Below are 12,987 nucleotides of genomic sequence, written 5' to 3'. Positions count from 1 at the left end.
ACTAATTCAAAGGAAAATTCTAATTTGAATATATTTTATTGAAAGCAACAAGAGTATTTTGATTAAACCAATTCATATTTTTTTATCTTTGAAAATAATGAAGACCAAATCAAAAGGAAGGAAAGACTACCAATTAAGTGAATTTTGTATTTTTTAATTAGTGGAAGCTGAAATTATAATTAAGCTGAAGGACAACTAACCATGGCTCCAGAGTGTGTGTGTATTTTGCTTTGCTAAAATGTGTATGCAATTATCTAACAGATACATTTATGAACCATCAGTTTTGGGAGGAAAAAACATACTAAAAGAATAAAGATATGCAAGATCTTGAAATGCATTCTTTATCATTTTGCTGAGCGAGGATGTTCAAAATTATACCTTTTTCAAAAATCAGATTAATCTGATATTGATCTTTTTACATTTTAGAGACATAGAGCCATACAGATGTACAGCATGGAAACAGACCTTTTGGTCCAACTCATCCATGCTGCCCAGATAACCCAACACAATCTAGTCCCATCTGCCAGCACCTGGCCCTTCCCATTCATACATCCATCCAGATGCCTTTTAAATGCTGCAATTGTACCAGCCTCCACCACTTCATCTGGCAGCTCATTCCATACATGTTTAGTACAATTTAACTATATTGCACTACTCATAGAATTGTGAAGTGGGAATTCAGCCCATAATGTCACTGCTGGGTGTATGAATGAGCAATGCAATTTGCCTTGAGTTATCTGCACATTTCCTTCTCAATTTTGTCATGTTCTTAGCACTTGGGTAATGTTGTCGAGGTTGCATTCATTGCTAATACCCATACTGAATCTTCCCATTAAACCCTCCTCAACTCTTGTGATGATGCTGTCCCACAGGGTGATAAGTCTAGATTCCCAGAATATTAACCCACTGACAAAAAAAGGACTCAGATATGTTAATGGTAACTTCCTAAATTAATTAAACAATTAAAAGTAAGAGATAACGATTAACAATTAAGACATAAAACAGTTGGAGCTCTGACAACTAGATCTGGATTTTGAAAAATATTTCAAATCACACAGTAACTAGTGATCACAAATTAAAAGCCTGTGGAAGAAATAATTCTGTCAAGTAAAATCCTTGCCTTGCTGGAAATAAATGGGAACCCAACTTAAAGTCTATGTAATATATCTCATTCTTTTAGACATGAATACATAAAATCTGATTTATATTACTGTGCCAAACACTGCTTAATTTTAAGAATCAACCATTCAGTTTATCATACTTGTAAAATGTCTTATTAATCTTCACCATAAAAGGTACTGAATATTCCCACTTACGAAACAATTCTTTGAATCTGAAGAACAATTAGGATAAAGAATCAGTACGGCAGTGCAAAAGCAACTGCCTTTGTCAAACAAAGGCCACAGATTGATCACCAGATAAAGCAACACTGCAGTACAGTGGAAACACTTAAATACACAATATCTGTGTGAATATTTAACTATGTTGCTTGTTACATCTTTCATTTAGTGTAAAATTCTGTTTGATCCACTGCTGAAAGTGGGATAGATGATGTATTTACATTTCAACAGGTTAATTATAACTAATTAAAATAAAAAGCAAATATACAGCACAGATCATTTTTGAGATTCAACATTAAACAATTAACATAAGGACATCTTTATTGAAATGTATAATTATTTATGTATTTAAGAGTAATCCACTGTACTGCTACTGTAAGCTCACATGTAGCATATAGCTAAAGAACACCCGCTAATGAAAGCAGCACACCTCTACCACCAGCTGTAAGACAAAGACCAGCAGCACCCTGGGCACAATTAGCTACATGTCAGTATGGTACATACCTCCTGTGTGTATAAGGAAAGACAGCCAGTCATGTAACAACCAAACGGGGGGGGTGGAAGAAATTAAAAAGAAAACAAAATTAATTTCAGAAATTAACCCTTTGAGTACTAGAATTGCAGAAGTGACTTGATAAACTGACGTTGCTTTGAAATATAAGCATGAGAAACTGTCTCCTTTTTCTCCATACTGGGTTTTTACTGGCAAAACTCCTACTAAACACTCTAAAGTTGTATCTTACCTTTTCAATGGGCTGGATTTTGGGGTCAGCAGTGAAGCAACAGCAGACATTACTGACTTCAAAATCTGCTCACAGTTAGTGATATGTTTCCAACGTCAATTTGTTTCTGTTGCCAAGTCAAGTGGATCTCGTTGCATCCAGCAATGATGATGTCATCAAGCATCAAGGTAAACAGCAAATCACAGTGAAGTATTCACACAGACAGGCAATCAGGAAGAGTATACAATTAAAGCCCTCATTTTAATTTTTAGATTTTGTAGATGGCAAAATAATTGACTGGGATATACACACAGGATTAAGGCGAAAGATAAGAAACCATAGATAATCTTTAAAATATCTAAAAACCTATGGAATTTACTATCATAAGGAAAAAGTTGACATTCAATAAACATGAGATTACTTTTTCAGGGCTGTGAGGCTATTTATCACTAATTCTACACTCAACATATGATTAAAAAGTCATGTTGCAGTTCATTTAACAAACTGAAGCCTTTTCAAGACTTTTCTTTAAGAGAGACTAAGAGTGTAAAATAAGATGTTCTTGCCAGTTCAATTGTTTGTAATTGATTATAGTCTGGAGAAGCTCAACAGTACATCACTTGGAGAAGCACAGAATTACAGATAGCAGTTTCTGGACATTAGTATTTAACTGTGCATGTGTGGACTGTAAATGTTACTAACAGTTTTAAAGGAGTGATGACGGTGAACACTGACAGGTTATCACCATTATCACCACAAAATCTAGACCTAGTTCATTATGAACATCATTTACCTTTTCTTTAACTCTGGATTATTGACAACTTTGCTATTTCACATGTGAAAATAAAAATTAAATTTCACATGTATGAAACCAGTTGAATATTACACAATTCATTTAAAGTGGCCTTATAAATGCTCAAAACATCACCCTGATAAAAAATAACAGATTGTCTCCCTAGTTCTGGCAAGTTCAAGAGTATCATGTCTTGGGTGCTTCACAGTTCAGAATGTTTCTTCTTGTAAAACAAGTACTGGAACTTATCTTCATCAGTGTGCTGTACATTATTTTTGGTTGTAATTTAATGTGCTTTCATAAAGTTTATTACAAACAGTCACACAAACCTATTCTGATTAACCCGTCAATGACATTGGCCACTGATCATTACAGGACTTCTGATGGCCATTATTGCTTCTTGTATCGAAAAGGAATGGCATATCAGTTTATAAATAAACATATTCACTGTCAAAGACAAACTCAGTTCAAATAGGTAAAATCTTTGCATTGATATGGGGCCTAAAGCTGTGACATCAGCAGATATACTTAAAGAACTCAATGTGTTGCCAACAGATTGTTCATTTTTGAATTTCTTTTTTGAGACTTTAGCTCTACAGTATGGTAAAGCAGCTGCAGTAACAAAAGAAAACCAGATAAACTTTATTTCTACCATCTTTTCTGTGAAATTAAGTTATTTATGAAAAAATCTCAAATGTAGTCACCTAGAGACTACATGTTGTCAGATTAAGGAGTCACAACTGTATTCTGAGGCATTTTGCATCTTTCAAATTGTCTGTTTTATCTAATAAAAATTTCCTTGCCAGATGAGTGTGCAAAGATGCCAGACTGGATCGCTCAAAGGGTTAAAGAAAATAAACAAATTTAAACATGAGGAGGCAAAGCAAAATTACTGAAATGTATGTAATAATCAAAATGAAAAAAACACTTTATTGCATGTATTGTAATTGCTGATATTATTAATGCTGGGCTGATATTGTAACCCATTCAGCTTTTCGGATTATCAGCACAAAAATCTTCACTCTTCCCTCAGTCACGGACAACTAAGTTATGCCTTCTGATGTCACATCATAAGAAAACATCAATAAACTTGTGATACCTTGTAAACATTCTATGAGTGACTAATCCCAAATACCACAATAAATCAACCTGTTACTGGTATTTCCAGCAGTTATGCGAAATAATACATCTAATTGGTACAATTGGTAACTTCATCACGAAAGTTTATTACTGACTTGATTAGAGCATATAAAATCCTGAGGGATCTTAACAGGTTGAATGTGGAAAGGATATTTTCTCTTGTAGAACCTAGCACTAGGGTTGCTGTTTCAAAATGTGGTGTCATCTTTGTAATAGAGCTAAGGAGAAATCTTTTCTCAAAGGTAGTTGAGTGTGTTTGGAAATCTACTCCTTAAAAGGTGGTGAAAGCTGAGTCTTTGAATGTTCCTAAAGCAGAGGTAGATAGAGTTTTGATGCGGGGGGGAAAGTGGTGGATGTTATCAGGGGCAGGTAATGTGGAGCAATCAATTCAGCCATGATCTTATTGAAAGGCAGAGCAGGTTCAAGGAGAAGATTGGCCTACTCTGTTCCTAAATCATATTTTCATATGACCCTCAGTTATAAATTCAATAATTAAATGTTTTTCTCAATAGCAATTACTGTTCCTTGACCAAGTGTTCATGTTATGCTTCAAGTTTGTGCAAGTTATGCAATCTTCAATCCAACTGTCCATAGAACACACACCCAATATTCATCTTAGTTATGCATAGTTTCAGACTTGATGTGACATAAAAACAACTTCAGGTTTTAGAAGCTGCAAAAATCTTTGAGGTTTATATTGACATTTTTTATCCACCATCAACAGCACATTTAAGTAAAGGCAAATTACTCAGTAGAGAAAGAACATTAAATATTTACATCACTGAAATTTTAGCATTAATATACACACAATATGAGTTATTCTAAGGTTAAACACGCAATTATTTCTAAGTGAGGAAAACATTTGTTTGCCATTTCGTGAAGGCTGCCATTGTGAAACATTGAATATATTTTCCTCTCTTGTAAGCTAGTGCCAACGTAAAGCATTCCTAGGTCAGATTAAGGTGAAATAGAGGGAGCTATTTGATATAGCAGAAAGCTCCCTCTATTCTTTCTCAATGTCAGTTGGATACTTCAAACTATATCATAATGGACTTTTCTGCACCTCACACCTTTTATTGGTTCTCAAGATATAATTGCGAATTATGTTAAAATCACTAGGTTTAATATTGTAGATCCAATCTATTTAGATATGTACTAATTTTACTCAAATTTGTTTTAAGCCAGCAAGAAAAAGGTTTTCATTCTATCAGTTTGGTTCAGATGCAAAACTCACAGGTGAATGGCAGAATATTACCACTTTCTACGGTGAAATATATTTAAATACTCAGCTTTTGAAATAAAGAGTAATTCATTTAAACTTAATTAACAATTTAATTTCACCAACAGGCAAAAGTTTTGTTTCTTCAGAACAGACATTGAAAATATACTTGATGCCTAACCTGTTGAAACTGAATAGATAAAAATGATAGATTAGCTTTTAATTTTAGATCTGAGTAAATTCCAATATATGCAATATCTTGCGATACTATTACTTACTCTTGTAATATTAGTTTTATACAGACATTTTGGTTTTTATCTCTTTTACATTATTCTATGCAATTTAGAATTTAGTAATTATAGACTTTATTTTGTTCTATTTAGAACCTATTCACAAAGCTCCATAATGGATCCATCCATTTATTAAATAAGCAAAATTAAAGGCTTGTCCAGTCTTTTGGAAAAGCATGAGAAATGCAGTACTGGTTGACTTCATTGGGGCATTTCATAATTGAACGGTTAGTCTAGAGTATGCATAAAACATCTTTTAAGCTTTCTCTGGTACACTATTTCTTCATATATTGAAGAAACAAAAAGAGTTGCATTCATACAGCATCTTGCCAGCCTCTAGCCATCCCCAAGCAATTTACAGTCAAGTAACTACTCAGATATTTTAAGTGTATTCACTGTTATAATGGAGAAAACGTGACAGCCAATTTGTGCTTAGCAAGAAATTCGAGAATTACTATATGGTCTGTTTATTGCTTAAATTTGTGGGGATTTAAATGCTGGTCAGAACACAGGACAATTCCATTGCTCTTCATTGAATAGTTCCTTGAAATCTTTTATGTTCATTTGAGACAGCAAACAAGGTCTTGGTTTAATGTTGAATGAAAAAGTTGATACATCTAATAATGTAGGGCTCTGTCAGTGCTGCATTGAACATCAGCCAAAATTTGCCTCTAGAGTGGAAATTAATCCTTCAATCTTCTGACTCAAAGAACCAACTGAGCAGTAATTGACAAATTATTTAATACTTCTTCGACAATTAAAAATACTGTGAATTAAGTTTCCTTCATTTATTTTTAATTTAATATTTGTATTATCTGTATAATGCATTATTAACCAAAGCATTACTGTATCTATATAAAACATTCAGCCCAAGTTTCCAATAGTTCGTACGTTACGGTGGCCCAGGGACCCAGGCTCAATTCTAGCCTCAGGTGACTGTCTGTGTGCAGTTTGCATGTTCTTCCTATGTCTGCATGGATTTCCAATGGGTGCTCTGGTTTCCTCCCACCGTCCAAGAATGTGCCGTCTAGGTGGATTGGCCATGCTGAATTGCCCTGTATCTAGGGATGTATAAGCTAGGTGAATTATCCATGGTAAATGTAGGGTTATTGGGATAGGGTATGCAGGCTGTGTCTGAGTTGGATGGTCTTCAGAGGGTCAGTGGAAACTCAAAGGACCAAATGTTCTCTTTCTGCATTGTAGGGATTTTATATGATTTTAATACATTGCTGTTCTAATGCTAAAGTATTCTCTTCGTTGCCAGTCATTGTAAATTTCTGCAAGCTAATTTCGTAAAGTATACCAACATATTTTCACACCACACAACACGACAGATTTATGGGAATGAAATTATGATGTCAATGAGAAAGTTGCTCTCCTGAAACCAGAATAAGTGACTCACCTAATTTGAGGAGCCAGCCCTCTCGATCCGGGTTGAAAAATGTATGAGTCAAATCATTGCCATCATCTTCTGGAATTTTGAAGGGTTCATTCTTAATACTTTCATACAGATTCTGTTAATAAAATAGCAAAACGAGTCAGATGCATTACTAACTAGCAGGGTTAAGGTTTGTTAACAAACATTTATGAGCACCATTGTAAATATCTAAATCTCCAGCTACTCTTAAGTGAATGTACTTGTCCAGGTTGAAACAGTTTCCTACAAAAGTACTTGTTAATGATGAGGACTTGCACACTTGGACATCTTTTTTCCATGAAGGTCAGGCCTGGTTACAGGTCTGTCTTCTTAACCCACTGACACATCACTGATTTGAAAACTAATTTTGAAAAAAAAAGCAGTTTCAATGGCAGAAAATTAAAAAAACTGTCCTTAATCTCAAGAATGAATGATATGAACAGGCAATAACAACAGGTCAATTAAGGATTTTTAAACCCTAAGGGTATAATTTGTTAAAACAACATAATTGAAATGAAAAGAATGAGGACGAAATGTGGAAAAGTATACAACATATATGGACAACCACTTAAGTATAAGTGAAATATTTTTATACAAAATTGGCTGTTCCTGATTTGTTTCTGTAAGTTTTAGTTGATCCAATAACTTTTTTCTCATCATAGTCGCATTGTTTTCTTCACTACTTCAGCTAGGTTTTTCTGAACCGGCCAAAAGTGTAAGGATCTGCACGGTATACCAATGAAACCATGCAAGTTGCTAACTTCACCTTTAAAAATACATATTTTTATACAATGTTTCACCACCACATCCGCACACACCCATCGACCCCCATCACCCACCTCTATATACAAAATTAGTAATCAATTGCAATACTAACTCTTAGGAGTTCTTCAGGTAAGTCACCGCCGTCGTTTATTCCTCTATTCATTAGAATGAATCTCTCCACACTAGGTTTATCCTTAACATTTGGATTGTGTAGACTGGTATTCAACATAATAATAGCAAAAGATAACACATAGCACGTATCTGCAAAAGAAAACTGCACTTCAATTTGGAACAGTACAAAGGGTTAAAACATTTAGGGAACAAGCATGAGTTAATGAGTACTATTTATAGCACTCCAGTACCGCTTGGTGTTGACAAATATCACAAGTACCAGAAGGGGTTGTCAGGAAAAAAAACATTATTAACAGAGTATAATTTAATCTCCCCGAAAACATAAGCTTACTGCAAATTTGTGCACTGATGTAATTTTAGTTTACAATATCAATGTATCTGTTATTTCATGTTTCAACACATTTCAGCATTTAGTACATCTGTCCCTCTGAAAGCTAGAGAGGAAGTCCTTGTCTCCACCCAGAGACTGTCTGTTATGGATGAAGCCAATGTAGCATGAACATTAACTCCTTCAGACCCACTTCCTTATAGAAATAGTAAAAATGGAAATATCTGCTAATATTGTACTTCGTGATCTCAATGCATAATAATTGCTCAAATTTACAATTTGGTCAAAGAGAAAAAAAATAAAATGAAGCCAAAAAGGACTTGCCTACAAAGCAGGCATTGCCTTATGGAAACTGTCCATCCGTCCTTCCATTATAATCTCAAACATATACAGCTCAAGTTAGGACCTCTATACACTAAGACATTTTACAGCATTCAATCTAGTGTTCCAATGGAAAAGATAAATTCTGGCTTTTTTTTCAAATTAATATTATAAATAAATTACAAATTATTACTGAACTAATTGGCAGTAATACACAGATGTTATCAAACATACCAGTAGACTGAAAGACTCCAGGATTGCACTGACAGTATCGCTGTGCGAAAGCTTCCATCATCCGGTCAATTTTCTGCGCCTCTCCAGGTAACCGGAAGCTCCACAAGAACTGCCTAAGATTTTTATATGTTTAAAGGAAAGTAATTTTAATTGAATTGTCATACGCAGCTTCTAAATTTTAATTTATATTGTCATCATGTGATGCAGTTGAAAATCATCACATCTGCCTGAATGCATGCTTTCTAATTTTAGACAGAAAAGTCCCTGCATTAACACCAACATTTCTTTATGAACAGTGTACTTGATATTTTAGAGTACAAAAAAAAGCATGACTAAGATGGGAGGAAAAAAAAACATCTTTCTCTACTCCCATTTCTCCATAGGTCACAACATTAATTAATTTGTTTTAACCTGTAGCTAAAAGCAGCTAATCATAAGCTTCCCCAACTTTGAATAAAAAACCATTAAAAAGGCTTCATTAATAAACATAAAATTATAAAAATAAAACAAAACTTAATTAACAAAGATACAGAATTAGTTAATAAATACAGTTTGTATGGTGAAAACATAACTGTTAACCTATCTAAATAATAGACATAAATACATACACATCAGTCATTGAAACATTTTTGGCCAAGAAGTATATAGCTCTTGAAAGCAAAAGGGATAAAGTTTGAGATGGTCAAATGGCTACCGGTCTGATATTCTGGTGCATAAAAACAGATGTCACTGAACATATCCAGTTGTCATTAGGAAGTTTTGCAGATGCAGTCATTCAGGGAACAACTGACAAGCTCTTTAAGGGGCTTTTCATACGTGAATAACAAGGCACCGCACTGTACCCAGAACACATGGGTGACCAACCTTCAACAGGATGGTCACCAATTACTCCAGCAATAACCAAAATAGATACTGCAACCTCACAGTCACAGGCTCAGGCTGGCATCTCCAATGAATAAACAATTATTATTAGACATCTGATTAACAAGAAATGTTAACAAATCGATCCAATATCTTTTCATTAACTCGCTATCAATCCTTGAAACTCACATCCATAACAAATATTCAACATGAATACTTCATTCATCAATCCTTCAAATTTACATCCATGAAAAATATTAGAAACATAGGAATAAGAGTTGCCAATCAGCCCATCAAGTCTGCCCTAATATTCAACAGACCCATTGCTGATTGAACACCAATGGCTTTTACTCACCCCATCCCCATAGTTCTGCATGCTACTGGTAATCAGAAATCATTGATCTCTACCTTAAACATACTCAATGTCTGAGAGTCCACTTCCCTTGATGGGGCAGAATTCACAACCCTCTGCTTAAAATAATTTCTCAGCTAAAACCTAAGTGGCATTCCCCCTTAATTGAAGCCTTGAAAATTTATGCATTTATGAATATGTAGTGTCATCTCAAGATAGTGGATACCTAAACATTCAACTATTTTCAAACAATAAATAATTCTGTACATTTAACTCATGTGGAGCTCATTGGTTCAATGGTATTTATCAAGTATATTCTATGAATACATATTATTCTAACAATTTTATTATATATATTTGTTGAATTAAAATGAGCACTTGACCAGTTATGTTTTAAAAATACCCACTCCAACAACTTTCTCTAACTCTTTACACTCCACTCTTGACTCCTGGACATAATCCAGTGCCAGAATTGCCAATGACCCTCTGGCAACTTGCTCAGTTATCTTTCTCTAATAGTAGTCCATACATTGGTATTTCAGTTTCTTATTCTTTCAGGCAGAGAGTGCACTGTAAATGAAGTCATATGAAATGCTTCACAAATGTGTTTCAAACAAGCATTGCTGGATAGCAATCAGAAGGTCAAATCCCAGGCAATGTTCTTTACCATAAACCAAAGGTAGCATAATCTCCTAAATCCACAAACTTAACATATTATATCAACTGAAACAGCACTGTATTAATATCTCTGATTTACTCTACAATGGTTGGTGTACTGTCTTAATTAATGAAGCATCTAGAAATGTTTGGCACACAGATAAAGAATTTGAACTACATATTCTAAAGAAAAGGGAAATAGAAGATTTTATGAGTTTGAAAGAAGTATTTATTTAATTCAAATTGTATTTATTTTCCATAGTATAAACTATAAGTGCATTTTATGTCCAAATAAAATCCAGAAGGATAATATTTTATAATGAATAAGATTGAAAGATAGTTGCAAGACTAAAACTAATGTGACACCATTCTGCAAATCTGGTCATATCCCACTCATCCACTTTGTGTGCTCCTGAAAATTGAATTCTAACATACTCGTGTGGAGTCAAGACAAGAAGGCTACTTCTATGCTTGGCCACTAAGAAAACAACATCTATTTCTCTGCATTGAGTCATCAGTAATCATTCTTACCGCAATGCCTGCACCAGATTTAAGTCTGTGAATTCATGAAGCTCCACAAATGCATGAAGAACCCTGATGTTAAATTCATCCCTGCATGAGGACAGAATGCAACATTTTGTGAGAAAAGAGACTTGGCATTTATTATATTTGTTTCATAATCAATCAGTCACTTAGAATAATATTGCACTATGAACACCATCTGGTCCAAAACACTGAGCTGGCTCATTGAAAGAGTTATTCAATTAACTTCATTCCCTTTTCCCCAAGCTTTGCAAATTCTCAGTCATTAAGAAAAGGGTCGCAGCTCTGAGGTAACCTTTTCTTTTTAAGAAGCCACTTTGATTAGATTACAATTATGTATATTCACCAGATATTTTCTATTATGATCTTCAATGTAGAATACAATACCAATTTCTAAAGATCCACATTTCAATATTTGGTCAATACTACAGCTTTATTACAAGCCACAGGCATCAGCTAATTCAGTTCAAATAGGTTTCAGCTAAATTGGCCAAATCTTGGGAACCTTTATACCAAGGTCACAATCTTAGTGCAACTTTAACTCAAGGATCACAGCCAGGGTAGAAAGCATGGTATGAAATGGGTCCACTGATCGTCCATTTATGATTGTGAAGCAGCAAACATCTTAAGATCTTATTTGGAAACATCTGGTGACATATGGGGCAGCTTGTGCTTTTGAGAGAGACGACGGTCAGCCAGTTGCTACAATCATAGTTGGAGCCTGGGTAGAGAATAACAATCCCAGGGGAATCTCCTATAGAGTAGCAAGCACCACAGATCCTCCTAAACAGCAAAATAAAATCCTCAGCTATTTTCTAGATAGGGTCACTAGTTAGGGCATTTAAAAAATTGGTATAAGTAGATGCAATGTTTGATTCACCCATTTGTACCTCAATTTCATTTGGGGATCCTATATACCTCATAACATTCCATTCTATGTCTTACAAATGAGCAATAGGGTGACGCGCCAGCTGACCATCACAGGCTCTTAGTCTGGGTAATGACAGCTGGCAAACTACTATCAACGTGTTGGTTCAGTATCTTATCGTTATTCTCAAGTGAGTAGAGCCCTTAAAATTAAGCTTTCAGTGTTTGTGCTGTTATGTGAAAGTACATTGTCCTCTATTCCTCGCCTGTACATATGTATGTCCATATGCCTTTTGCATGTTGCTATCTTTTCTGCATTCCATGCATCTATCACCCTCTGTGTAAAAATCCTGCCTTGCACATCCCCTTTTAACTTTCTTGCCCTCACCTTAAGCCTATGCCCCCAAGTATTTGATCTTTGCATCCTGGGAAAAAGACTCCAACCATCCACCTTATCCATGTTTCTCAAAACTTTATATACTTCTATCAGGTCACTCCTCAGCTTTAGTAAAAATGATTCAAGTTTATCCAACCTTTCTTTATAGCGGAAACACTCCAATCCAGGCAACATCTTGGTAAACCTCTTTTGAACACACTCCAAAGCATCCACAGTCCTTCTAGAGTGTGACAACCAGAACTGCACACAATACTCTAAATACGATCTTACTAAAGTTAAATACAGCTGCAACATGTCTTGCCAACTTTTATGCTCAATGTCCCAACTGATAAAGGCTAGCATGCTGTATATGCATTCTTTACCACCTTATCCACTTGTTTTTCAGGAGTTATGAACATGCACCCCAAGATTCCTCTCATTTACTGTATACTTTCCTCTTGCAAGTGATCACCAAAAATGCATCACCTCACACTTGTCTGGATTAAACTCGATATGCCATTCCTTCACCCAGCTTCCTGAATGACCTGTCCTTTGACATACTTTCTCATTGTCCATGACTCTACCAACTTTCGTGTTGTTTGAAAACTTACTAAATCAGATCGCCTACAT

The 12,987-nt window shown here is 34.9% G+C and overlaps 1 protein-coding gene across 5 annotated transcripts in view; it reads right to left on the bottom strand.

Annotated features, from left to right (window-relative positions):
• The window catches only part of cyth1b (cytohesin 1b), a 225,759-nt gene that overhangs the window by 16,547 nt on the left and 196,225 nt on the right, over nucleotides 1–12,987 (bottom strand). For 4 of the 5 annotated variants that reach the window (XM_072558716.1, XM_072558715.1, XM_072558717.1 and 1 more), the window contains exons 6-9: nucleotides 11,103–11,183; nucleotides 8,702–8,814; nucleotides 7,799–7,947; nucleotides 6,906–7,018 (exon numbers count right to left, since the gene is read on the bottom strand). In XM_072558716.1, the coding sequence (XP_072414817.1) occupies nucleotides 6,906–7,018; nucleotides 7,799–7,947; nucleotides 8,702–8,814; nucleotides 11,103–11,183 (456 nt within the window). The remainder of the gene's footprint in view (nucleotides 1–6,905; nucleotides 7,019–7,798; nucleotides 7,948–8,701; nucleotides 8,815–11,102; nucleotides 11,184–12,987) is intronic. The other variant, XM_072558714.1, reaches the window with a different exon arrangement.

This window comes from Chiloscyllium punctatum, chromosome 39, assembly GCF_047496795.1.
Source record: "Chiloscyllium punctatum isolate Juve2018m chromosome 39, sChiPun1.3, whole genome shotgun sequence".
Lineage (NCBI taxonomy): Eukaryota > Metazoa > Chordata > Chondrichthyes > Orectolobiformes > Hemiscylliidae > Chiloscyllium > Chiloscyllium punctatum.
The sequence above is the reverse complement of the archived record's forward strand: the minus strand, read 5'-3'. Positions and strand labels throughout refer to the sequence as shown.